This window comes from Diadema antillarum, unplaced genomic scaffold (assembly GCF_040938485.1).
Source record: "Diadema antillarum isolate AM-2024a unplaced genomic scaffold, OU_Dant_1.0 seq00000177_RagTag, whole genome shotgun sequence".
NCBI classification, from domain to species: Eukaryota; Metazoa; Echinodermata; class Echinoidea; order Diadematoida; family Diadematidae; genus Diadema; species Diadema antillarum.
The window spans coordinates 432,312-460,247 of NW_027271244.1; the positions used below are offsets into that span (position 1 = coordinate 432,312).

Genomic DNA, 27,936 nt, shown 5'->3' on the forward strand with positions numbered 1-27,936 from the left:
TATCAATTCATATTGTTGGACAATTTGAAAAACATGATGTTGGTTTTTTTCTAAGATTCGCCGAAATATTATTTGAAAATTTGCCGGGAAAAAAACAAAAAAAGGTCTGCCTCTGCGCTATCAAAGTATTGATGTATATTTGAGCGAGAAAACAAATGCAAACCAAATCTTGAAGGTCAGAAATAAGCCATTCGTGTTTGTTTCATCAATGGTGCTGACCGGCACATGGCAGCTTTCAATATTGAGGGATGTTGCATTTGTATCTGATGGGGCGGCATCTTTTTCAGCTAGATAACGACTGGACGATAATAAAGTTAAGACACCTAAACCTCTGAAATATATGATGTGACACATCCTCGCAAGGTGATATAGGAGGCCTGTGTGATCAGGGGATTCGCCGCTCGATTAGCTTAATCATAACCAAGAACAACATATGACTGTATATGGTGTGCAAGAGTCATATAATGTTGAGAAATTCAAACTTGAAATCAGTACCTGTTGAGTTCAAGGAAGTCTGCGTGCTTCACCCTCCAGACCACGCCCCACACACAATCTCCCAGACTCGATGCGATCGTCGCAGTCCCTCCATGCAACCGACTGGTCTTGGTCTCTCCAAAGCATAATTTGTAGTCCTGCCATTTACAAACGTTTGTTCAAAGTATATTAAGATGTGGTGTTGCCGAGAAACGTGAACCCAGGACACAAACACATGAAATAAAGCAAAACGAGAAACTAAGCGAATGCATTTCATATAGGGTATAGTGTTTTTTTTAATAGTTCTAACGCCTTATGGTGCATGCAAAACTTTTGCAGCAATAGTTAAACATTGAAATGCGCACACTTTGCAACCAAAAGAAAAACAATAAAATATATCGCTGGCGATGGAAAAGAGTGATCCACTGAAAAACAAAGCTTGTAGGACGTGGATCACTAAAAAAGAAAAAACAAAGAAAAAACAAACAAACAAAAACCCAACAACAACAACATCAGCAACACCAATATTTTGATGTCATAAACGTATTTATGCTAAATTATGTACCGTTGAAGCATTAATCATTGATAATGCAACGAAAAGCATATTATCATAACAATATACTTGTTTTAAAGTACAAACAAAGCATTTTTTTAAACTGCACACTCTGCCCATTACGTCATGTGTTATAATAGGAAAATAATAACCATAATGGTGACTAACACAACATACAAAGACACTCTTAATTTCATATATGTGAATTTATGATGTAGGGCCTATATAGATAGACATTATTATATACTAGATGTGAGAAGAGGAAGGATAGAATATCATCTAAAATCTGCAAAATAAAAACACACACTCCGACAAACCCATCAAAACCAAGAATCAATCACAAGCACCACATCAAAAAAACGTTACGCGGACCTTGTCTATGTCTTATTTGATTTTGTTGTTGTTGTTGTTGAAACGACAAAGATAATGATGCTTAATATACAATGACCATGAACATGATTATGAATTTTATGATTAATGTCTATAATCGTAACCAGTATTGACAGTACTATCAATATTGGTATATTATGTGATATTATTTGATGTGTAGGCATATAAATACACCCACGTCATGTCTATATTCTTTAAAATGAAGTACTCACACTCAGCCGAGAAGTTGCAACAAATTGAGCAGACGGAATGACCGCATGGATTCGTTCCTCCAACACGTCGCTCCCGAAGCTGAAGTACAAAATCGTATCATCCATGGCCTTGGAGTCCGGTCACGTTTCTGACCTCCAGCCAGCTTTTAGGCCTATTGTGTATATAGTATAGGCCTACATGTAATAATAATCTGCAGTGGCTCAAACTTCAAAAGAAGAGAGGCCTTTCGTAGAGTATTTGAAGGATCGACGCTAACAAATTGAACGGGAATTGAAATTGACATGAGAGATGAACTTAAATGCTCTTTTGTATTGTGTTATGAATATAGCTTTTCAGATTCATCCGTTATTATCAAAAAGATTAAACTTGGACGGAGTCTAAATTAATTCGAAATACTTGCAAAAACATCCACCACAGCTGTCAGAAAGAGATGTGATTGAATTGAAAAAACCCGAGAGCTTTATGTGAGCAGCGGAAACGAAAGGCTGACAATGAACGAGATCTCAACTTGATATAGATTCCGTAGTAAGATCAGCTCGCTTGCTCCCTGTCCAACCCAAAGCATACACCTATATGATTTATTATGAAGATAGCTCAGGAGAGGATCTGGTTCGACTGAAAGTGCCGGACACGGGTGCATGGTTTATTTAATTGCTTGGGACGATAATTATAATGGGAGTTTTCTGCTTGGATAAGATAAAATGAATACTATTACATCTGGTGCATTGGGAAATTGAAAGGCAGCGCTTCAAGTGATCCGAATGAACAAAAGAAACACGTGACGTAGTAAAAAAAAAAAAGGTTTACCATTTTTGATTGGTCACGCAGTCAGTTGTTATACAGCCTGTCCCTGGTGATTGGTCATGTGAATTAACATCTCAGTGTGTGAACAGAAGATCATCACGCGGTATCAATTCTCAGACTATTATGCTGCCGTTATAATCCGTTCATGCGAATAACACGACGGTCTCCAGCCCATTTTACTCGGATTTTTATATCGCGTAACAGAAAAAGGAGAAAACGAGGGTGATATAGAAAAGAAGAATCAGAAGAACAAAGAGGAGCAGAAGCACAAATACACAGTTCATAGAAAATTGACACAAAGCTCGGACAACGTTATTGTAAGTTGGGCGCTTATCCGGGCGCTTGAAAAAGAAAAAAGAAAAAGAAAGAGAACCAAACAACAAAGATAAATCAAAACAAGAACTCTCGAAACATCACGTTATGAACCCAACAATTCAGCTGTTTGGCAAGATTGATTTCGCCCGATCAAAGACCTAATAGACATGCAGAGAATTTCCTCTTCTTGCTACAGCAAGCACTGATCCGGAGAACCAGGGAGGTGTGAGATGCACCTCCCTGTACACAAAGAGAGTTTTCTGTGAACAATGAAGACCAGCTGAAAGTAACCATGATACAAATTCTCGTGATGGACGCCAAAGATCCTATATACTGGATCTTTGTGCACACACTGAAATGCGCTTTGCAGATACAGTCGGTCACACATTATAGGGTACACACAATGCACAACACGCAAACATAGACCGACACACACACACACACACACACACACACACACACACACACACACACACACACACACACACACACGCACACACAGGCATGTGTTCTTTTTTCTTTCTTTCAAATAACGTTTATTCATATTTCAAACAACAAAGATAACATTAAAAATTTCATTTACATGCATAGATTAGAGAGAAATTCAAACATAATGAAATAAATCATTTGGAAGATTAGATTACAAAGGTCTGCCACAACGTGTTTCGTTACTTCAAGTCTTTTCCATAATTCTGATAGAAACATATTATAATCGCAATCTATACGTTCTCTAGATATCTCAACATGCTATCAATTTATGAATACAGCACCAAAAAGCTAGAGGAATTATAACAAGCATGTGTTCTTAATATTGTTTCTTTGTTTTTCCTTTTTTGGGTAAAGGGTCATGTTTCGGTAAAATGGGCATTTGTCTTGTTTCTAATGCTTTAAAAAGATTTTCAGTCAAATTAAAATGAAAACATAATACGGTTAAGCCTGCCTTAGAGGCCGCCTGTCCATAACGGCCATCTGCCGTGCATACGGCCACTTTTCTCGTCTCCCTTGTAGCCGCTTTATAAACAGGTTTGATGCAAATGACAAAGAAACACAATTTACAGCAAAATAAAGTAACATGTAATATCGATAAGTAAGTAATGATTTCATTGAAATAACCATGAAAAAAAAGAAAGAAAATAACACCTCATGTGTTTGATAGGCCCTATACTATACACCTGATCTTGCTTGACATTGCCCCCGCATTCATCTCTATCCTTCACAGGTTGACCGTCAGTGATCTTATAGGAATTATTACTGGCCCTACCTTTTCTTTTTGTTTGCTCACTCTGCTTTAACACCCCTTCCACACCTGATTAGACCCAACCCACCACCCCTTGTGTTTCCATTGTTCTATGTCCCGAACCATTCCCAGATACCACACGTGTTACGTCGTTATTATGCCTCTAATTCAGCTGCCCACCTTTCTTGTTTGTCATTTTGCCTCTTCTGCACGGGGATTCTACTATATAGGAGTTATGGAATCGAAAGCTCAGGTCCCTTTGACTCAATCTTCACAACAAAAGGTGATACATATATCATTATCTGAAAGTTTATAGGGGAATGAAACTAAGATAATATCATTATCATGTTTGTGTGTGGACTGAGAGAATACGGCAATAATAGTGTAAAACACATCAGTAAAAGTATTTTGAAGAAAATCGGACAATCCGTTTAAAGGTTATGAATCTTTAAGGTTTCGGTGCCGCCATATTGCTGAACGAGAACATTAACTATACGACGGTTTGTGACGTCACTCATGAACACCGATATAAAGAAAACATCAATTAGAGAATTCCACAAAATGTCCAGCCCTAAAAAAAACACACACACCAAACCCCCCCCCAAAAAAAACACATGAAAATTAATTAGAAATGTTATGATTTAACCCTTTTTTATAGAGCTATATAGCTATACAGTAGCTCAAAATATAGTTTTTCATTATGCTAGAAAATGACAGATTTTTTATTCGTCTTCTTCTTTTTTTTCACTTGAAGATGTTTGGTACCAAAATAGCACAGGGTATAGCGTGCAACTTCAAGGTCGAATGTTCTTCTAGAGTCATCGTATACCTCTTCGCTTCATCTTATAGTTCGTGGTTGCCAAGTTTTGTCGCTGCTGCTGTTGTTTGTTTTTTCAGTTGTTATAGTCGTTGTCGTCGTAATCGTCTTTGTTATTGTTGCTGTAATCTATATGAAAAGCGTCCTCATGAGATTACTTGTTTATATACAGTATAGGTCCTATTGTTTGCTGTTGTTTAACTATGTCGTTTTCATTCAATAATACGCCAAGATTCGTTTCAGAGCTGTTTTCGTAAGTTAGGTTGAAGCATTCGTGTAACAATTTCCTTATTTCAATAGGGCCTATACCCTCCATAATGCATGGTTGATCCAGTTCCCGTCCAATTTGTGATGTGTTTATATATATAGGCCAGCCCGGGTCCGGAAAGATGGATTAATTACAAAAAATATTACATAATGTGAATTCAAAGGCATATAAACACCAATTGTTCATAACCAACAAAGCACACATGCCAGCAGGTGCGCTGTAACAAACAACAAACCCCTGCAGGGTATGGAACGAAATTTGCTTACCTGCTTACAGGGGGTATCTCACTGAGCGGCGAACGTTTGCGAACGTAGCGAATTTGGGAATTCGCCAGGGTTCGTAAACGGTTGCAAAAGGTTCGTTAACATTCGCAAGAAAGTTCGCAAACGGTTTTTATTGTCGCAAACAGTTTTTCTTGTCGCAAAGAAATTTTGAACATGTTCAAAATTTCTTTGCGAACCTTTGCGAATTCGTATTTTCGCTAACAGTTGCAAACATTCGCAAACATTCGCAAAACATTCGTAAGAATTCGCAAACGGTCGTAATACGGTGTCGCTAACGTTTTTATAGGATTCGCCACTGCTAGCGAACAAGTAACCACATGGTTCCTATATAAAAGCTTCTGAAACAGACAAGGTTCCTCTCTAAGAAAGTTCTTGAAGCTCTTGACATCTCCATCATGATTGTAATTGCTTCAAAAGCTTTTCATATTGACTAAAGTCTGTCCTCTGCAACAAGCACTCTCTGACTCTCTTTCTTTTCTTCTTCCTTTCTTGTTTTTCTTTATTTTATTTCTCTTATGCTGCACAACTCTCTAAAAAAGAAAGAGTGAAAATGTTCACTCTTGAAGGAGTGAATTACAGAAAAGAGTGAGTTTTGAGTGAAATTGGAGTGAATTTTGAGTGAAAATATCTATTTTCACTCATTTTGGAGTGACCTCAGGGATCACTCGAAAATCTTGGAGTGATCCCTGAAGTCACTCCAAAATGAGTGAAAATGAACATTTTCAGTCCAAAATCACTCTAATTTCACTTGAAACTCACTCTTTTCTGTTATTCACTTCTTCAAGAGTGAACATTTTCACTCTTTCTTTTTTAGAGAGAATAGCTGTAGCAGCAGCCTGACAAAGCAGCTCTTCAAGGATAGCAACACCTTGAGCCTCTTCTTGGCAGAAATTTATTTCCATATCCTGGAAATCCATCTTGAACGGTTGTCACAAGAGATCTGAATTCAGTGGAAGGTTTTATGTCGTTTTATGGGTCTTACTATACACAATCGCCTGGTTCTTTTCTAGGTCCAAGAACATTCGCAAAATTGTCGCAAAGGATTTGCAAACAGTTGCTAATATTTGCAAAACTGTCGCTAACATTTGCAAAATTGTCGCTAACGTTTGCAAAATTGTCGCTAACATTTGCTAACATTCGCTAATAGTCGCCACCTGTGTTCGCAAACACTTTCGCAAACATTCGCTAAAGGGTTGCTAATTGTCGCTAAACATCGCTAAAAGTCGCTAACTGTCGCTAATGGCAGAAGCGAACTTTGATTTTTCGCAAACATTCGTCAGAAAAGTTGGCGAATCTCAAATTCGCTACGTTCGCAAACGTTCGCCGCTCAGTGAGATACCAGCTGTACACCGTTCTCTCAACGAACTGTGCGAATGCCTTTAGATATTCTCTTCTTTTTGTTTTGTATTTCTTTATGTCAAGTGTGATATTGATTGATTGTTTATTGATTGTTTACTTCATGAATTGTTGACGTATTCCACGCATTATTTCGTTAACGTATATTTCTAATCAAATCATAGCTATCGGGGTCTGGTATTAAATTTGTTCAAGTTTTTATTTAAGGTTCTTTTTCTTTTTTATTTCTCTCTCTGTCTTCTCTAGCTTTCAGTTATCATTCCTTCTATTTTATCTGCCAATTATTTGTATATCTTTCCCTCTCTCTCATTTCTCCCTCCTCTCTATTCCTCTCCACACTTTAATTTCTATTCATTATACTCTCCCTTCATAGTTCTCATGTTATTTGATTTTTTTCAGAACTTCATACGCAACTTTAACGGCAGAATACGAAATGTCAGGATCAAGTAATGAGATTTTTTTTTTCTTTTTAATTTTTTTTTTGGTTAATAATGGGAATAACTGTTGTAAAACATCAAATGGAAGTTAGGAATTGGATTCATATTTCAGTTTTAATGTATATTTTGATATTTTTACTCGTTAATAAATTTCTGGTTCATTAGGACGGTTGATTCCACTCTCTAAAAAAAATCGAGTGAAAGTATTCACTCTTAAAAGAGTGAATATAAAAAAGAGTGAATTTAGAGTGAAATTGGATTGATTTTTGAGTGAAAATGTTAATTTTCACTCGTTTTAGAGTGACCTCAGGGATCACTCCAAAATCTTCGAGTGATCCCTGAGGTCACTCCAAACGGAGTGAAAATGAACATTTTCACTCAAAATTCACTCCAATTCCACTCTAAATTCACTCTTTTTTGTATTCACTCTTTTAAGAGTGATAAAAGAGTGAATATTTTCACTCGATTGTTTTTTTAGAGAGCACGTTATTTGTTTCATATTCATACTTATCAGTTACTTTTTAGTGTGTAATTCAGTGTAAAGTATAAGCAGCAATTCAGCATGTTGGCTGCTTTGTTTTACTGTATTTTCTATACATTGAACCACTTCAGTTCAACTCAATTCAACTCAATTCATCTCAATTTAATTCAATTCAATTCAGTTCAATTCAATTCAATTCAAGTCAAGTCAATTCAATTCAATTCAATTCAATTCAATTCAATTCAATTCAATTCAATTCAATTCAATTCAATTCAATTCAATTCAATTCAATTCAATTCAATTCGTAATGTATTTGATTACCGAAGTATTTATACACAGCTGTAGGCCTATTATGTTCGGAAAGTTTCGTAGTTTCGTTCAACAGCTGCTCATAATTATGCTCTGAAATGTCAGATATAGCGCTCTACGAAAAAACGGGTCTAACAGTACCCCTTGACAATGTATTACATCTGTACCTTATAGTTCTAGACCCTTCCCTCACCCTAACCCTACTCTTAATAATCCTGAACCCAAAGATCTCTGCTGAACCTAATCCTAACCCCAACCAAAACTTTAACCGTAGCCCGAATCTTTACTCTAATCTCATCACTAACCAGTAATTGGGGTAATTGTTCTTACAGGTATGTGTAATTGCTCTGTTTATATATACACAGATGAAAACCGCACAAAATCCCCACCAATAACAAACTAAGCCTTGTCAAAAGGCTACGAGAAAGAAAAACATGAGCGTGCACAACGTGAGGTGAAAATCATGGCGGAGGTGAACATCGGTCAACATTGTAGTGTGTCTACGTGCAACCAACTGGGTAATTACTGACCTTTATAGAATTTTAATGTTTTACTCCTTTTTGTCCACACGTTCGTAGTGTGTGCTTCCTGCCAAGACTCCAGAAAACTCTTGTTTGTCTTGACTCGGTGAGGAAACATATGAACAGTACGTGAAACGATCGGACCGTGAGCTCCAGGCAGTCCCTGCCGCCGCACCCGGCAGCGAGCTCGCCGCGGTACCGCTAGCCGATTTGAGTGTTGAGCTGTGCTGTGTGTTCTTACGACTTATTGTTAGAGCGCGGGTGTATCTTCTTGTCAGATTCCCACGCGGCAAGAGTTCATTTGGGGCCCTTCGTTAAATCCAAGTGTACACAACTTTTCATAATACCTGCATAGTGGCGGATCCAGAGGGGGGCGCAACCGGCGCATGCCCCCCCTTTAATTTTCATTAAAAACAAAAGAAATAAAAAGAAAAAAATCAAATGAAACCCGAAAGTGGTACCAGAAATATTAGTCAGCCCCCCTTTACAGAATTCCTGGATCCGCCCCTGCTGCACGTGTATATATCCCAGATGTGGAGTTTGTGCAGTATCCCAACAGATCCAGACCTTTCTTTTGATCATTATTATCATATTCAAACTCCATATTAACAGGCTGAACATTAATTTATCCAACTCTGCTCCCTGATATTTCAACTATTTGATAGGGAGATGCCCAATCCTGAACTCCTACACTACATTCGTATCTGCAATCTACGGGTCGTCAATCTCCGACATAAACGGAGGGAGGAAAAGAAGAAGAAGATGTTAACTATACCTACTAGCCATAACATTGTAGTTGTAGATGATACCTAAATTACTTAACTCTGTCTGTACACTGTTTGACTCATTTCTTACCTCAAGTGTTGACTGCCACAACTACACGACACTCCTAAGTATGGGGGAGGAGTAAAACTGGTACTAGCAGTGGTATACACAACGTGACAAGGAGTTTTATCAGCATCATCTATAAAGATGTTTCCACAACACGATTTCTTAATGAGGACAAGTTTCTAGGTTAGTTAGCCAGCAGATATCATCGAAACAACGTGTGTGCTGCTCTCTGTGCTTATTTGAGTGTGCTAGAGAGATGGCCAAGCCCGAGACCTACAAGTTGTTACATATAAACAGAAATGCTAATTTTGAATGTTAGAAATAGCTAGGAAAATGGCCTAATTTATTTGTTTTTTTTAAATTGTAGGGGAGAGCGGGGAGAAGTGGGACATTATTTCAAGTTTGCCGATTTTCTTCTTATATCTTTTTATAGAAGAGATGATTACATTTCCTTTCGGGCTTGCATGAAGGTTCATATGGTAGGTTACATAAAGAGCTATAAACTGGGGGTGGCACTGTTCTCAATTTTCTGCAGTTAAGAAAAAACCTAAAAAAAAAACACACCTTATTTTGGGGGAGAAGTTGACCCACCCATGGGTCAAGTGGGACAACAGCAAGGGAGAAATGGGACGGTGTTGGTAAAGTGTGACATCCTATAGAAATGTCGGAAATGTCAAAGTTGGAAGGCGTAATGAAACATTGGTAATGAAAGCAGTTAAACATGCTTTAAAATAATCCTTATTTCAACAAAACAAGTTTGAACAACGTGTTTGAAAATCTGAACTGTTTTACAGTGTACATGTAATGCTATTATGAGGGACAAATGGGTACACGTTGTCCCAACTGTCCCTCACATGGCATATACATAAATATGTACGACTGCTCAGTAACCATGCAGGCATTTGTCAAGAACAACTTATATTAGTTGCATATCAATAAGGCTCATCACCAGCTTCAATTGTGCCCTTGAAATCATGAATACAAAGACAACAGGTTAATTAACCTGATTTAAAAAAAATGTCATATTTTGGGGAAAATTTTCAATAGCAATTTATACATACTTAGAATTTGCCGAACTGCATGGCTTTCTTAGTGTGATGTATGGTTGCTAGGGGCTTATTGTAAGCCAATCGCTGATTGGTTGAACAGTTTTTGATTCAGAGAACGTGTCCCACTTGACCCGTGTCCCAACTCACCCCGCTCTCCCCTATTTGTTGAGTGCTTTGATCATAATAATTATCAGTGAGCCTAGTCTGATAACTTTTTTTTTTTCAGGATTCCCTAAATGGTTAATTGACTTCGTGTTAATCAGTGTGCTGGAACAAAAATGGTGCTACTCTTTGTGCCAATTTGGCCAATCATTTCATGTTAGATTCTATGCATAATATGTTTTACTATCATGCTCTCATACACAGTAGTGCACGACTGATTTGATAGTGTTTGTGCTCCCACTTCAATTCCACCAGGAAACTTTGTCATTGCTCAGTTAATTCGTCAGGGATATTTAGTCCTTTGTCAGTGTTATAAGTATGTCAAATATGCAGCAATTTGTGATTGCTGTTGTCTAAATTTGTTACTATTTGTGGATTTTTTGTTGCCTTGGCACAGATTTCCTCCCCTTTGTGTGCAATGGCTGTTCTGGCGTGTTTTGGTAAGTTTGAATCTGTGATATTCACTATCAATATGATCCATTTATTTGTACAGTTTTGTCCTACACAGTTTTGTATATTGTAGATCTACAGGGCACTCCATCAAAGGTTTTAGTGAGGTTGATTGGAACATGTTCAAAATTGTTGCTGACATCCACAAAAACTCAGGCTATTTCAAGAGCTATGCCATTAATAGGATAACAAGAAACTTGTTACATTGAGTCAGAATGGTCTGCAAACTTACGAAAAGTATCATTGAGGCAAAAAAAAAAAAAAAAAAAAATTCACCAGCTCGGTTATGACTCGTTAACTATAATCACATGTTCAACTAGAAAAGCACTAGAAGAGCAGAAAGCAACTCATTTCGGCTCAATACAAATATCAGCATGCTGAAAATCACTAAAGAAGCCTTGTGTGTGTTAAACCTCGTCAGCTTCCTGTTGCGCAGTGCCTTGAGCAGAGTATGCACTTCAGTGTGCATATAATGCTACCTCAAATACATGCAGCTTGAATTCTCAAGTTCATTGACCCAATTTGCCAAAATTAATCCTTCAAAACTTTTCATGAAAATTTCTGGATCACTCCCAAAATTTAATAATATGTTCATTGTGTCTTTATCAAGTTTTCCTCTAAGTTTCATCAAAATCTATAAACAACTTTTTGAGTTACTTTGCAAACAGATAGAAAAACAGACAAACAAACAAACCAGCACTGGCAAAAACTGAACCCCCTTGGCTCAAGTAAAAATAAGGCAGAAATATAGCACTAGTCTAGAATTTTATGACACACAGGGCAAGGAGATGAGACAGCATTTTATCACTTTTTCACTTTTACTCATACATACTTGTTGAATTGCTCAAGTACAAATGACCCTTTGCATTGGAGTGGCTCAACAAAGGGTCATGTTTCATACTACATTAAAGTTCCTCTATGTGTACATACCAGGTATAGCTGCTAGTGTGAAATCTGTTGCAAAGATGAGTTATTGCATCAGTTAAATTCCCCCCTTCCTAAAATGTCAAGTATGATTCTGTAAGAATATTAGCACTACTTTCCATTCATACTTTCAGCTTGGACCACAAGAGCCAAGATGCACACAATTGCAGCAAGGTATGACAGTATCTAGAAGGTTATGTCATTGCTTGTCTTTTCTGTGCTTTTTCATTCATGTGTACATTCTTAGATTTTTTTTTTGTCCTCACATACAAGTTACAGAAACTTTGGTATGTGTTCTGCATTTGTGTGTTAATACCAGCTGAAATCCCAAGCTGCGTACATATCAACTTAATGGTAGAGGAGAGGAAGACCAAGCTAATAAAATGGTTTGCATTTCGATAAGTGTAGATGTAGAAAACAACAAATTAGTTTCACATATTTCTGTGAAACAATAATGTCAGGCATGATCATAACTACATTTTGTATATTGTGTAAATGAGATGAGATATATGTCATTGTCTTATACATCATAAAGTCAGTGCATTTTGATTTCCTGAGTTTGACATTTTTTATTCTTTAGATGCTGAACTCTCCAGTGATGTATTATTCATCCCTTTTGGTTTCCCAAAACTTTTAACAAAAATGGTTAAAAAGCTGGTCAGCAGATCCTAAACAGATTTGTGAAATCCTTTTTGAACTTTAGATGCAATCAAGCATCCAGCAGGTTGGGCATCTAACTCAAAACTTAAAAAGTCAAAGCTTGAGCGTAACATACAGTGGACTCCCATTATAATGAGGTCCTTGGTACAGGCAGTTTTCTTTTGTTATATCAAAATTTCGTTATAACTGAACAAATAAACAATAAAAATACATAGAGTGGATAACATTGTGGCCTGAATTTTTACTTCGTTGTAACCAGAATTTCGTTATAACCATGTTCATTAAAGCGGGAGTGCACTGTACTTCATAAGGACTTCAAAATATTTGTAGAGTTTCTTATTCAGATGGTATGTAGTTAATATTTCAAACTATTTTGGAGGTACAAATATTGGTTTTACTGTGGATATTTTTTTTTAAAAACCAAATAACCGTTTCCTGCAATATTCTCAACTTTATTAGGGTAAAGTGTTGATGAGTAATGTATGATATCTATATATGATCATACTGTATACATGGTACATTTTTGGCTGTTTTTATTTTCATGAATTTCGCTAATCAAATGATCTTCGCAAAATCAACAACTCTCAGAAATGATGCCTCAAGTAGCACAAATATACTGTCATTGTTATTCAAGGTTAGAAACTACAAACTTAAAAAAAAAAAAAATAGGATAATACTTTCCTCTCCTGGTTCTTGATCGTGAATTCAATCACTTTTGAACGTGTCCTACAGTCCCAATTTCAAACTAAATATGAAACTTGTGAAATGTAAAACATACATATACAATATGAATTTGTAACAGGCTTCATTATTCTGATGTGACATGATGTCTATAAAGGGAATATAAAAAAATGGAATGAAAAAAAATGGAAATATAAAGGTAGAATGGAAATTACCAAAATATGCTCTAATTACAGTCATATTCTGTTCTCTTAGTGTAACCCAACCCGAGATGACAAGGCAGAGTATATCACCCCAGTATCTTACAACTGTACCCTATCAGACTGTAAGAAAGCTGAGCTTGTTCCTGTCACATGTGAACACTGCCATAAAAATTTCTGTCTCAGGTAAGCGAGTGAAAACAAGGGGAAAGTTAAGAGGGTTTCTACTTTCTCATTTTTAAAGATCTGGGGATCAAAGTTCTCCTTTTTTCCCTTTTTTTAGTGTGTGTGTATAGAAATAATATATCTAGTGTATGCTTATGAACAGCTTTGTACACATACAATTTACATATTGAGATCACAGTAATATTCCATGTTTGCATAGTTTTGTCCGGAGTAAACTTTTTGAAATCAAGATTATTTTCTTTTTTTCCTTTTTTATCTAGTGTATGCTTATGGACAGTTTTGTACACGTACAATTTAATACATATTGAGATATTCACAGTAATATTCCATGTTTCTGTAGTTTTGTCCGGAGTGAACTTCTTGAAATCAAGATTGTTTGAGAATGGTTAATGAAGTCTCAGTTTGTTAAAATCTGGCAGTTAAAAAATAAATGAATAAAAATGAGTTGGATAGTATATATTGTATATGTACCCAACAGTTTGTGGAAAAAAAAATATCTGCAAAGTGCCACATAGCACAATGTTGTAGATTATGTTTAGTGTTTTCATTGTGTGATCTGTTTAGATGAATGTTAACCACAGGAATAGGGGATTTGCATGTTTGTTTGTTTACGTTTGCATAAAGCAGAAACTGTAATCTCTGTACTAAAATGTGTTTGTAATTGATGTTTGACTTGTTTTGGATATATATCATGGAAAATGACATTTGAGTATGTATACAAATTAGATTGTTTGTTTATATTAATATGTCAGTCACAGACACCAGGCAGATCACCAGTGTGAAATGCTGTCCAAGGAAGGGGAACCACCTCCCATGGCAAAAACAACTCAACTTATCCAGCAGATTACAGGTACTTATGTGTGTGTCTGATCCTTGCAGAAAGATCATAATAGTGTGTCTGTGTAAAGAATGCTTAAAGAATAGCTGTAGAATAAAAGTGAAGTGCAATTACTTGAAGATTTTATATTCAGTAAGTACTTCACATTTGACGTTCTTGAATTAAAGTTGGGACGAAGCAGTGGAAGTGCCAGATGTTTACATGGAGGCAATTTGAACATTATCTACTGGGGACTGAGCTATGTTACATTTTCGCAGTGCAAATAAAACTAGTTTTATGATGGTGAGCGGAACAAAATAATCTCTGTCTCTGTTAAAGGTTAGATAACTTATGGAATGTAAGGAGTAGGAAGACTGTGTTTTTATGAAGCCTTTTGCTGTCAAAATCTTTACTACCATTAGCTATATTTGTAACTTGTATTTTTTTTTTATACCGCAAATGAACAGTATGGTTTCATGTTTGTAACTTTTTTTTGTTTAAATTTCACTATTTGCACCTCTTGTCCACCTTATTTTTTTTTTTGCTATCATGAAGCTTCTAAAAAATCTGAAGAAATCAAAGTCAAGACGAAGGGCAGGGGAGCGAAGTCTGCTAAAATGGCTGCCAAGGTGGCACTGATGAAGATGAAGATGCATGCTCTTGGTGACCCTTCTATACCACAGGTGAGTTCTGAGCTGTGTTCACACAGGTCCATTCAGCATGGTTTGGTGTTCCCTTTGTGATGCAAAAACGTGAGGAAACTTGGAGATTTGTTGTATTTTGTTGATCTCTAGTGAAGGGAAGTTGTAAATAAGCTTGTTTACATTTGATACATACGATAATACAGGCGACAGGGCATCGGCATTCAGAATCCTCAATTTACCATTCTTTTATATAGTTTATCAATGACATTTCTTGTGACTGTCAGAAATGTTACGATGGACAATATCCGACAGTTTCATGGAATTTCAAAGGCAATTATGAAAGAAAAGTAGATAATTTCATCTAAAAGATACCTTGTGATCATAGGCTTGTTTTCATCCCAGCGGCCACTAAATACCTGGATGTCTGACCGTAAGAATACCTCTCGTTGGAACATCACACAAGTGGAAACCCACTCTCTGATTCAACAAATTGAATGTATTAGTCTGGGTGCCAAAGCCACTTTTTGGGCCTAACCTTGTTTTACCGTCCACCCAATGTTTTTTGATGATTTTACCCTATTTCGGGGGTGCTGAATCCGAATCTGGATGATGCAACTCTTGCATCCTTGAGGGTTTTGAGATATTCAAGATGGCCGCCAAAATGGCCGCCAAAACCGGAAATTCCCACGTATTTCCTTCTAAATGGTGAGATATTGAAAACAATTGATGGATTTACCCTATTTCGAGGGTGCTGAATCCGAATCTGGATGATGCAATTCTTGCATCCTTGAGGATTTTGATATATTCAAGATGGCCGCCAAAATGGCCACCAAAACCGAAAATTCCCACGTATTTCCTTCTAAATGGTGTGAAATTGAACATAATTGATGATTCTCCCTATTTGTAAGGTGCTGAATCCGAATCTGGATGATGCAACTCATGCATCCATGAAGTTTTTGAGATATTCAAGATGGCCGCCAAAATGGCTGTCAAAATGGCCGCCAATTAAAACCGGAAATTCCCATGTATTTCCTTCTGAATGGTGAGAAATTGAAAACAATTGATGGATTTACCCTATTTCTATGGTGTTGAATCCGAGTTTGGATGATGCAAACCTTGCATCCTTGAGGGTATTGAGATATTCAAGATGGTCGCCAAAATGGCCGCCAAAATGGCCGCCAATCAAAACCGGAAATTTCTATGTATTAGCTTTTAAATGGTGAGAAATAGAAAACAGTTGATGGTTTTACCCTATTTCGAGAGTGCTGAATCCGAATCTGGATGATGCACCTCGAGATAGTCAAGATGGCCGCCAAAATGGCCGCCGAAACGGAAACTCCAATGTATTTCCTTCTTATAAATGGTGAGAAATTGATAACAATTGATGGTTTTCGTCATACACAGTGAAACCAGCTCTACTGGATATCTTTGAGTTGGTACGATACAAGTGTGCCAGAAATTAACCCTTCAAGACTACAGCTGATGCGGTTGAATAATTGCAAGATTACACTGTTTCCTCTACATAATATAATGGATAAGTTTTGAACACTAACAATTAATGGACAAGACATGTTCATCTAAATCATATTGTGATAGTGATGTAGAGAAGTGTACTGAAATTACCCAACATTACCTGCCTTAATCCATGAGCAGTTTTAATCTCTTTATCCATGAACACTCAAATTGGTTATTTGGTGGTCTTGATGACATTGTTGAAGACACGAGTGGGACATTTTTATTGTTATGCTTTAATTTTTTCTTCAATATGATGTAACATTATGTATGTGTATATGTATATATATGTACATATAATCTATTACAAACACACACGAGGGGACGGACAAATCACAGGTAACGCGCAGTGAAAAAAAAAAACTAAATAAAAATCAAACGACAACATGGAAGGTAATAGTTGATAATCCAGTATTTACGAATACCATAATCGCGCAGAGTGTTTTTGAAATTACCCTTATTGATATCTACTATAGTGGTCGTGGATGCAACCATTTCCAATGACCTAATCAGAATATGCGACAAGTTTCACAAGAATACGAGGCGAGACTCGTAAGAATACAAGACAAGTTTCAACACCAAATACCAACATGCCATAATTTGATTTTACTCTATTGGTAGCCGAAAAGGATTAACTTTACATCTATGGAGCCATATTATTGGCGACCACAAGCATTATTTCATAACAATTATGCATAAAGACATTTTTAGTCGTATCTTTCTTTGCGTTAGTACGTTTCAGTATGATGTCAATATCACTTCTTTTTTTTCCAGTAGGTATTAAAGTTCCGTTTGAGACATATCGGAATATCTCAGTATATTACAATACCATTGTGACAGTCATTTTGACTGTCAATAAATTTTAGCTGATTTGACAAATTCGCTCAACTGAGTTGAATTGAAGAATACGAATTATTGCTTTTCACCCTGCATGGGTTTAATCTCCCGCTTCGCGTTGGAGCACAATACTTCGCCATTTCAGTATAAGAACATGTTAAGGAGTTTCCGTTCATACAGGACATTTATAGATGTCCGAAAACCTTCAAAGACCTTCAGCACCCTCGAAATAGGGTAAGAACATCAATTTATTTTAAAATTTTTACCATTACGAAAAAAATATATTAACATTGGAATTTCTGCCACTTATTTTGGCTGTCATCTTGGACGTCTAAAAACCCTAAAGAATGGACGAATTTCGACAACCAAGTTTCGAGGGTGCTGAATAGGGCCTAAAATTTTCCAATTTTTGACAGTTATTTTGGCGGTCATCCTGGACATCTCAAAACCCTTAAAAAAAACACGAAAGTTGCATCAACCAGTTTCGGATTCAGCACCCTCGAAATAGAGTAAAACCGCAAATTGTTGTATACTGGAGCTTCAAATTCAGCAAACTCAAAATAGTGTAAAGCCACCAACTGTTTTATATTTTACACCATTTAGAAGGAAATACTGGGTCTACATATGAATTTCCGTTTTTCGCGGTCATTTTGGCGACCATCTTTATTATCTCAAAACCCTTAAGGATGCAAGAGTTGTATCCTGAGCTTCGGATTCAGCACACTCAAAATAAGATAATAAACACCAATTGCTTTCAAATTGTCACCATTTAGAAGGAAATACATGGGAACTTCCGTTTTGGGCGGCCATTTTAACGGCCATATTGAATATCTCAAAATCTTCAACAATGCAGGAGTTGCACCATCTAGATTCTGATTCAGCACCCTCGAAATAGGGTAAAACCGTCAATTGTTTTCAACATCTCACCATTTAGAAGAAAATACGTGGGAATTTCCAGTTTTAATTGGCGGCCATTTTGGCGGCCATCTTGAATATCTCTAAAACTTCATGGATGCACGAGTTGCATCATCCAGATTCGGATTCAGCACCCTCGAAATAGGGTAAAACCATCAATTGTTTTCAACATCTCACCACTTAGAAGAAAATACGTGGGAATTTCAGGTTTTAATTGGCGGCCATTTTGGCGGCCATCTTGAATATCTCTAAATCTTCATGGATGCAAGAGTTGCATCATCCGGATTCGGATTCAGCACCCTCGAAATAGGGTAGAACCATCAATTGTTTTTAATTTCTCAACATTTAGAAGGAAATACATGAGAATTTCCGGTTTTAATTGGCGGCCATTTTGGCGGCCATCTTAAATATCTCAAAAACTTCATGGATGCAAGAGTTGCATCATCCAGATTCGGATTCAGCACCTTCCAAATAGGGAGAATCATCAATTCTTTTCAATTTCACACCATTTAGAAAGAAATACGTGGGAATTTTCGGTTTTGGCGGCCATTTTGGCAGCCATCTTGAATATCTCAAAACCCTCAAGGATGCAAGAGTTGCATCATCCAGATTCGGATTCAGCACCCTTGAAATAGGGTAAAACCATCACTTGTTTTCAATATCTCACTATTTAGAAGGAAATACGTGGGAATTTCCGGTTTTGGCGGCCATTTTGGCGGCCATCTTGAATATCTCAAAACCCTCAAGGATGCAAGAGTTGCATCATCCGGATTCGGATTCAGCACCCCCGAAATAGGGTAAAACCATCAAAAAACATTGGGTGGACGGTAAAACAAGGTTCAGCCTCTGGCACCCAGACTATATGCCCGAAAGGATGGCTGTGTTCTTGCATTGCTAATTCATATAGAAAGTACACATTTTGTTGAAACCAATTAAGGAAAGCTTTAAAAGAAGCAAGTAAGTTTAGCTTGTTTTACATTCCCATAAACTGAAAGTCTGCAGCCAGTGAAAATTCCCGAGTTCTGTCCAATCCACAGAAGGAGAGAGTGTTCTTCCAAGTACACCTTCCCAAATCCTGCACAGACAGACACAAGCCAATGTTCTTCTCAAGCATGTGGAGTGTCGGCAAAGCAGTGGATAGGACTGCTGCCCTCTTGAGTCTAAAAAATGAAAACAACATTGCTAGTGCCAAGGTAGGTTTGATGGAATTTTTTTTTTCTGTTGTTTGTTATGCCTTCGCCACGAAGTGGTGCCGGAGGCATTATGTTTTCGGGTTGTCCGTCCGTCCTTCCGTCCGTCCTTCCGTCCGTCCTTCCGTCCGTCCTTCCGTCCGTCCGTAATGAATTTTGTGGACAGCGTAACTAAAAAACCTTTTGAGGTATCCTAATGAAACTTGGCATGTATGTGTATCAGGGGGTGAAGTTGTGCCTATCAACTTTTGGGTGCACATGCTCAAGGTCAGAGGTCAAAAGTTCAAGGTCAAATATGTAAAATTTCACTATTTCCACCATATCTATGCAATGCCTGAAGATATTTTCTTGAAACTTTGTGTATACATGTATTACCCAGTTAAGATTCTCTGGTGAAAGTTTGGGGTCATGAGGTCAAAGGTCAAAGGTCAAAAGGTCAAGTAAAAATATTAAAACTTTACTTTTTTCTCAGTAACTTGGAAATTATTCAAGGTATCTTCATGGAACATAGTATATATACATGTACTGACTGGCAGTGATTATCTAGAGAATTAAGGGGCCATGGGGTCAAAGGTCAGGGGGTCAAAGGTCATGGGCAACACTTCAAAATTTTACTATTTCCCTTAATTATGCAATGCCAGCAGGATTTTTTTTTTTTTAATACTTGGTGTATGCATGTATAACCTAATAGAGATTCTCTGGAAACTTTCTTTTTCTTCTCTTTTTTTTTTTTGCCTCAAAGGTCAAAAGGTCAAAGATCAAGGGAAAGTGCTGAACTAACTTTTTCCTCCATATCTCGGAAGTGGCTCAAGCTATCTTGAAACTTTCTACATACTTATGCATGTTCTGCTTGACAGTGATTATCCTATGAATTTTAGGGTCAAAGGCCAGATGAAAATGGTAACAATGTACTTTTCAATACAAAAATAGCACTTTTTCCTCCATACCTTGAAAATTACTAGATGCATAAACTTATGAATGGGTCAAAGTCAAGTTAATGTCCTTAAATCCCCAAATACATGCTCTCCTATTCATCCAAGTAAACCTAGGTCAAGGAAGGTGAACATTCAACACATTTGTGACAAACTTGTCATTTTAATATTTTGCCAATTTTGTGAAAATGTAATCACACATTGTCCACATGTACTATAGACCTATTAGGAGAATCATGCATTATGGCGGAGGCATACCAGTCGCCTTAGCGACATTTCTAGTTTAGTTTAGTTTTTGTTTTCGCATTTGTTTTTTTAAACAACAAGTGTTACCAATATTATTTGTAGAAATATATGTGACACTTATGGGGAATCTTGTTACGTGTCATGCTACTGTTTTCACATTATGTAGTTCTGATTCAGGAAAGTGATTTGTGTTTGTTCAACCTCCCATTAATTTTCCATAATTGCTAATCATCATTATAATAGCTGCTGTCATTATACCTGGATCAGATTACCCCACAGTTGTGCACTAGGGAATGAAACTGGTCTTTGTTTTGCCATACTTGCACAAAGTTCTTTAGATTCCTTCCAGTCGTCTCCACTGAAAAAAAGAAAGAAGAAGAAAAAAAAAAAAAAGATGGAGGGCAATACAAAAATGCTTCCAGTTAGTTTTCTATGTAAGGTTATTTGTTCAGTTAACATGCTTTTACTTTTGAAAATTCAACAGTTCCTTTACAGAAGAGTTTCTATTTTTGATTGCCCATCAGTCCATAGGAACATAGACTCGAGACAAACCTTTGTTGATTCTTCATATGTGCTCTTATTAGCTCACCTGAGCCAAAGGCTCAAGTGAGCTATTGCGATCGCCCTTCGTCCGGCGTCCGTCGTGCGTCGTGCGTCGTGCGTCGTGCGTCGTCCGTCGTCCGTCGTCCGTCGTCCGTCGTCCGTCGTGCGTCGTCCGTCGTGCGTCGTGCGTAAACTTTTTACATTTTCATCTTCTTCTTGAAAACCCCAAGACCGATTTTCATCAAACTTGGCAGGTAGCATCCCTAGGGGGTTAGGAACTCAATTTGTTAAAATGGGCACCATGCCCCACCCAGGGGGCCCCCAGGGGGGCCCAAACCCCCCAAAATTAAGGAATCTGTAAAAATCTTCTTCTCTAGAACCAGAAGTGATAGAGCTAAGTTAATACTATGAGTTAGTACATTGATGACTGTAGTTTCAAGTTTGTTCATGGCAGAATCAGGGGTGCCCCCCTTGGGACCCAGGGGAGGGGGGTGGGGAAGGGTTCTAATGGGGCCTAAATTGTACATTTTCATCTTCTTCTTGAGAACCCCATGACCCATTTTCACCAAACTTGGCAGGTAGCATCCCTAGGGGGTTAGGAACTCAATTTGTTAAAATGGGCACCATGCCCCACCCAGGGGGCCCTCAGGGGGCCCAAGCCCCCCAAAATTAAGGATTCTGCAAAAATCTTCTTCTCTAGAACCAGAAGTGATAGTGCTTAGTTAATACTATGAGTTAGTACATTGATGACTGTAGTTTCAAGTTTGTTCATGGCAGAATCAGGGGTGCCCCCCTTGGGACCCAGGGGAGGGGGTGAGGAGGGGTCCTAATGGGGCCTAAATTGTACATTTTTATCGTCTTCTTGAGAACCCCATGACCCATTTTCACCAAACTTGGCAGGTAGCATCCCTAGGGGGTTAGGATCTCAATTTGTTAAAATGGGCACCATGCCCCACCCAGGGGGCCCCCAGGGGTCCCAAACCCCCCAAATGAAGGAATCTTTATAAATCTTCTCTAGAATCAGAAGTTATAGAGCTGAGATAATACTATGAGTGATTACATTAATGACTGTAGTTTCAAGTTTGTTCATAGGAGATCCAGGGGTGCCCCTCTTGGGTAGGGGGGGGGGGGGGTGGTTGGAAGGGTCCAAATGGGGGCCTGAATTGTACATTTTCATCTTCTTCCTGAAAACCTCATGATGGATTTTTGTCAAACTTGGCAGGTAGCATCCCTAGGGGGTCAGGATCTCAATTTATCAAAATGGGCACCATGCCCCACCCAGAGGGCCCCAGGGGGCCCCAATCCCCCCAAATTAAGGAATCTTAAAAAAAAATTGGGCCTTTATTGTACATTTTCATCTTCTACTTGAGAATGCCTGGTCAAATTTTGGTAGAGCTGTGAATAATTTAGGTTAGTGACTGCGTGAAAGGTGAACTTGCGATACTCAGGTGAGCGCTAGACCCGCGGGTCTCTTGTTTTGATATATTCTTTGATGCATTATTTATCGTGATTTCAGTTCTATGAAGTTTGAAAAGTTAAAATTTGTACATGGTAGGCAAATAAGCAAATTAGGAAAAAGTTGTCATGAATAAATAAATCTTTGTTGCAGAAACTGAGAATGTTCCACCCTGAAAGTGGGGAAGTGCTGGCAATGGATGCCAAACTGGAGTCCCTCCTTGCAGCTGAATCTGACCTCCCCCTGTACAGCGGAGGTGGAATTGTCCTGGAGTATGTAGACAATCACTGTATATGCTTGGCTGATGTCACCGAGTACCAGTCGTGATGCTCCTTCGGCCAGGAATAGACCAAAATGGCAAGTAAGTTATTTTGAGCCATGATCAGAAGCTATTTATCCTGTGGCATGAATTTAACATGAAAGTTCATTAGCAAGTTGACTTTGAAAAGGCACAGGAAATGTTAAAAGACAGACTAGTAGCGACTGATTTGCATGTGTGTCATGTTGGCTTAGTGCAGTTTGTGCAGACTTGTGGAATTGAAAATTCCATAACATTTCATTTGAGGTCCAATTTTAGTAAAACTTCTACTAATCTGTTGAATTCACTGAATTTATAATGGTCAAATCAAAAGCAGAGTGGAATTTTGTGAAATATGTATCCTGTGTGACAGCTGTCCTAATTTTCCTCAAAGTTTTTTTTTTGTTTTTTTTTTTTTTGCAAATGGCAACTGCCACGATGATAGCATACATTGTGTGAGATTCGACAAACAATTTATAAATTAATTGTCTGAAGAATCTTGACAAGGGAAACTCAGGTTGAAGCTTTTTTTTTTTTTTTTTGTCCCTTCCTGCATGCATCAGGAATGCGCTAATGATGTCGAATGCTTTAATTGTGATTTGGAAACCTTCAAGATATTTGACTTTTTTTGTCCCTCACCCCCATAAGTTATTGGGAAGATTGTGTTTTGTAGTAGAGAAGCATGTGCCTGATTTCAACTCACAAACTGCCATTGTCGTGAAAAGTGAACATTCCTAGAGTTCTTATCCTTCTTCAAATGTTCAAACCCTCCTCGCAGAGTTATGCACTGAAATGATTGCCATGCTATCCTGTCAGCTTATTAATTGCTTTTTCTTTCTTTCTTGTGTGTGTGTGTGTGTGTGGGAGGGGGGGGGGGTAATAATCTCTCAACATTTAAGGGAGAGTGGTATGTACTTGAAAAATCTTTGAATTTGTTATTTGTGATATTTTGTCTGCCATGGTATAGAGAAAGATTTGTTTAGAAATATGAAAACAGAAGTGTCATAGAATAAGTAACAAAATATATAATGGGAATGTGTTGTTGCAGTCATTGGACTGGCACTGTGCTGTAGATATAGCCTGGATGTAGGCATTGTATCTGGTAACTCAGTGGTTTGTGAGTGCAGGATTGTCTAACTAGTGACACCTCAGTGACCTTGCTGTGTTCCCTTCATTTTACGCGCACAAGAAAATTCCCAATCCGCATAAATTTGTTCTTTTCTTCACACTGTACTCACTGGGGGAATGCAATGTAAAACATAATATAGTAAAAGTATTCTTTCTGTTTAATGCATTATCTGTGTTTTATTTTAGTACTTTCTAGGCACAATATAGTCATATGGGCTTATAGATTTTACATACTTGAAAGGATAAAGGGCCTTTGAAAAAGTTTGTAAAGAAATGTTATTTCTCTGTAGAGATTCAAGTGTAAGCAGGACAGACAATGGTATTTGGGAGATAATTATATGCCAGTCCAGGGAAATTCTATGTTCATTTGAAGGTAGATGAGGGAGGTTTATAACAAGTTGGTATTGGTGCTACTATTCTGTGATGAGAAATGTACTCAAATCCTATGACAGCGTGCATCTCTGTCAGACAATAGACAAAATGAAACACTCTGGAGACTAAGGCGATGCGGTCAGTGTGACAGACTAACAATCTATGCTGATAGTTTCCCCTCCGACATACATAGAAATAATCCCTGCTCATAAAAGAAGGTTACATGAGGGCATGGATAGAGCTATTTCTAGGGGAAACCTAATTTGGTGTGTGTATGTATCTATGTACTTGACCGCAGAGCAAATCCATGTGGGGGTGAGACACGCTCTCTCTCTCTCTCTCTCTCAGTTCATAGTCTCAGACTGTAGACGTGTGTGTAATTGAGAATTGCGGAAAGCCACCCGTATCATGTTCCGTCTTCCGCAATTTGCGACGTTGCACAACACAGGCACAGCGGGCGGGGGGACGAAAGATTTGGGTCTATTCTTGGCATTGGATCAAATCCAGGAAAGTTGCCACTTTTGCGTTGGTTGTAAGGGGTTGCTGCAGCATCTCTTTTCAGCATTGGTTCATCCCATGGATCATGTTACATCCGTTTATCTGCTCACTGTATGATTTGGAATTGAGCCCTTGAATTTTGTGTGGTAGTGAAGCAGGTCTGGAATTGCTATGCTCTCAAATGTGAATTGTACAAGGGATGATTAGAATGAAGATCAAATATAATGTAAATGAAAGCAATGATAGTGTTTGAAATGATGATGATGATGATGTTGATAACAATGATAGTAACAATGGTATTGATATTAATGATGATAATTATTATGTTAGTGATATTGAATAATGATATTGATAATGCTTATGATATTTATTCTGTAATGATATAGAACAAATCTATGATTATCTTAATATCATGTCTAGGGAAGCAGCATCTGCCTGTTTTTGTGAGCTTGAAATGGATGCAGTTATGACTTTTTTTGTGCCAACAGCTTAGTGAGAACCATCTCTTGTGACCCCAACGACAGTAGTAAAGAAAGAAAGTAAAAAATTCTGATTGTACATGACATTTTAGCCACCTGTTGGATACTTTCCGCCTATGTGATTCTATACTTGGAAAGAAATTACATTTTTTTTTCTTCAGGTAATTATATCTCAGATGAGTCAATGAGTGATCTTGTTCCCGTGAACAAAACTTCTTTTGATCCAGGCTTGTGCCATTACTTCTAAATACTCCTTCCATGATAAGGCAGAACTTTATTCAGGCTTGTTTAAGATATAATGTTAGCTTGTTTTTTCTGTTCATGCATTTTTTATTTAACTTTGCTGTAAACATGTGTTCGAGTGTTTCTGACAATGTCACACTTGAGATTATGTACTTTGAGAACTATCAGACCAAATTTCTAAGGAAATTTTTGTAGTACCTTTTCAAATCTTCAAAGCATTACTATATGACTCCTAGCATAGATATTTAGTGCCATCGACTAATGATTATGAAAAGCAATATTTTTGTTATCATTAATTTGTAATTGCTATTTGAAAAGCGGTCTTGATCTACCTGATGAATGATTTTATCACCCAACCACAAGTCTTTGATTTTGATTAGATTTAAGTACCGGTACTTTCTTTTAGTTACTGTGCCATTATTTTATTGTTGTTGTCATACCTACACATCAAATTTGCATCTGTAGGGCAAGTTGGTGAATCTGAGAGAGAGGCAAGATAAAGTGTCTGTCTTTTATTCACACAACTCATACATCAAGGATTCTTTTTTTTTAGCCTTGTGCATGAGCCATGTTGCCATAGCAATATTTTGAAGGCATGAACATGGCGGGCTGGCTGTTGGCACAAGGTTCTGCTATATTTAGTTACCATCATACTGGTTTATTGCAAGATGATTTTTTTTTCCTCTTCTTCTTTCTCATCTCAAGAGGAAGTAGGTAATGGAATATGAAGATGTGTAGATGGCACGGTCAATGTTAGGAATGAAATCTGAGAAGAGTCCGGCAAACAGGGAAATCCAGGCTATGCGGAAAGTGAAAATAGCATCTCCTCTCCCTGTGCCCCCCCCCATATCTATTTTATAGCATTCTCTCAATGAACTAATTTTTATGTGCTGTATGTACGTACATGTACAGCATTGTACACCAAGTACACTGCATTTCACACCAAGTACACTGCATTTCACAGTCAGCTGTCTAATTCGTTTATTTCTTTTTCATAGCTTTCACTTTATTTCAGTTTTAACAATTTAAGGGAAAAAAAATGCTAAGAGACATCCCATAAAACTGAATTTTCATAAATTGAAGAATTACTTTAATACTAAACTTTTTGTTGACACAATTTAGATTTTTTGATTTACTAAATCATTCAATATTATACAAATGATGCACAGGATAGAGCTGCATCTCCACTAACGCCACAAAATAATCCTGTGCATCATTTGTTTTATAAAATGGGTCGAAAACTAACAGCATTTTTCACTTACCTTTGTGGGTCAATACCAGTCAGCTACATGTAGCACTCGCTCAAGATTCAAGATGTCCGAAGATGTTCGTCCCAAACATTTACGCACGTCGCACTCGGAAATCCCGCACTATAAGTACTGTACGTATAATTAAAGTATACGTACGCCACACATGTTATGCACACAAGAAAGGCTGGCCGGCAGCCCGAACTAGAAGTTGTTTACAGGATTGACAGCGCGTATAGTAGCGCACGACGCACTTGTAACAACTGATTGAGTGCGCACTGCTAGTGTAAACATTGTGACGTCAGGCCGTGCATGTTAGTGAGAAATTAATGCACGCACACGTGACTCATTTCAGCGCTTCCAATTGGCTACATTCTTGAACCCATTTTATAAATATGTAATAAAGCATGTGCTATTTGAATGTGTCTGTACTTTTATATAGTTTCTTCATAAAATATGAACTAGGGTATGAAAAACCATGCTTCTGTAAGAGAATTGTAGTTAGAATGAGCCACATGGACAAAAATAGAGCCAGAATGTGGATGTCGTCATAGTGATGGGCTTGTTGCCAATCACAGCAAACTGTAACTGATGTTTGTTTGTTTGTTTGTTTGTTGTGCTCTCTTTTCCACTCACTGCAGGTTTGTAGTGCAATCTCCGTGGGACCCCATTTGATCACGATTCTCTACCATCCTTTAGTTTCCATGGCAACAACAGTCTCCTCTCTCACAGTTGATGATGTCACTAGCTAGGGCTCACGAGCGCTGCTCCATCAAGTCATGTGCAGCCTTTTTGTGATCACCTGACAGACTGCAATCGAGTCCTTCGACCTTTAAAAAGACAACAAAGGACACAGAAAAAATTAAACAGAGAAAGAGGAGTCATGAGGAGCAGACGAGATGAGTCTGGTCTGTGATCATTGACAGTGGCCAGTTATGCCATTTCTGGGTGGTAAGTTGGTGCTTGGATGACACATT

At 37.7% G+C, this 27,936-nt stretch overlaps 1 protein-coding gene across 1 annotated transcript; it reads left to right on the forward strand.

Annotated features, from left to right (window-relative positions):
• The first annotated feature begins 8,378 nt into the window (after positions 1-8,378).
• On the forward strand, positions 8,379-27,655 carry LOC139728392 (AN1-type zinc finger protein 1-like). Its single transcript, XM_071639335.1, has 9 exons — positions 8,379-8,456; positions 10,899-10,941; positions 12,010-12,049; positions 13,472-13,602; positions 14,355-14,452; positions 14,975-15,102; positions 19,365-19,520; positions 22,848-23,055; positions 27,601-27,655. The coding sequence occupies exons 1-8, from the start codon at positions 8,402-8,404 to the stop codon at positions 23,019-23,021; spliced, it is 825 nt and encodes a 274-aa protein (XP_071495436.1). The 5' UTR covers positions 8,379-8,401; the 3' UTR covers positions 23,022-23,055; positions 27,601-27,655.
• Positions 27,656-27,936: the final 281 nt, after the last annotated feature.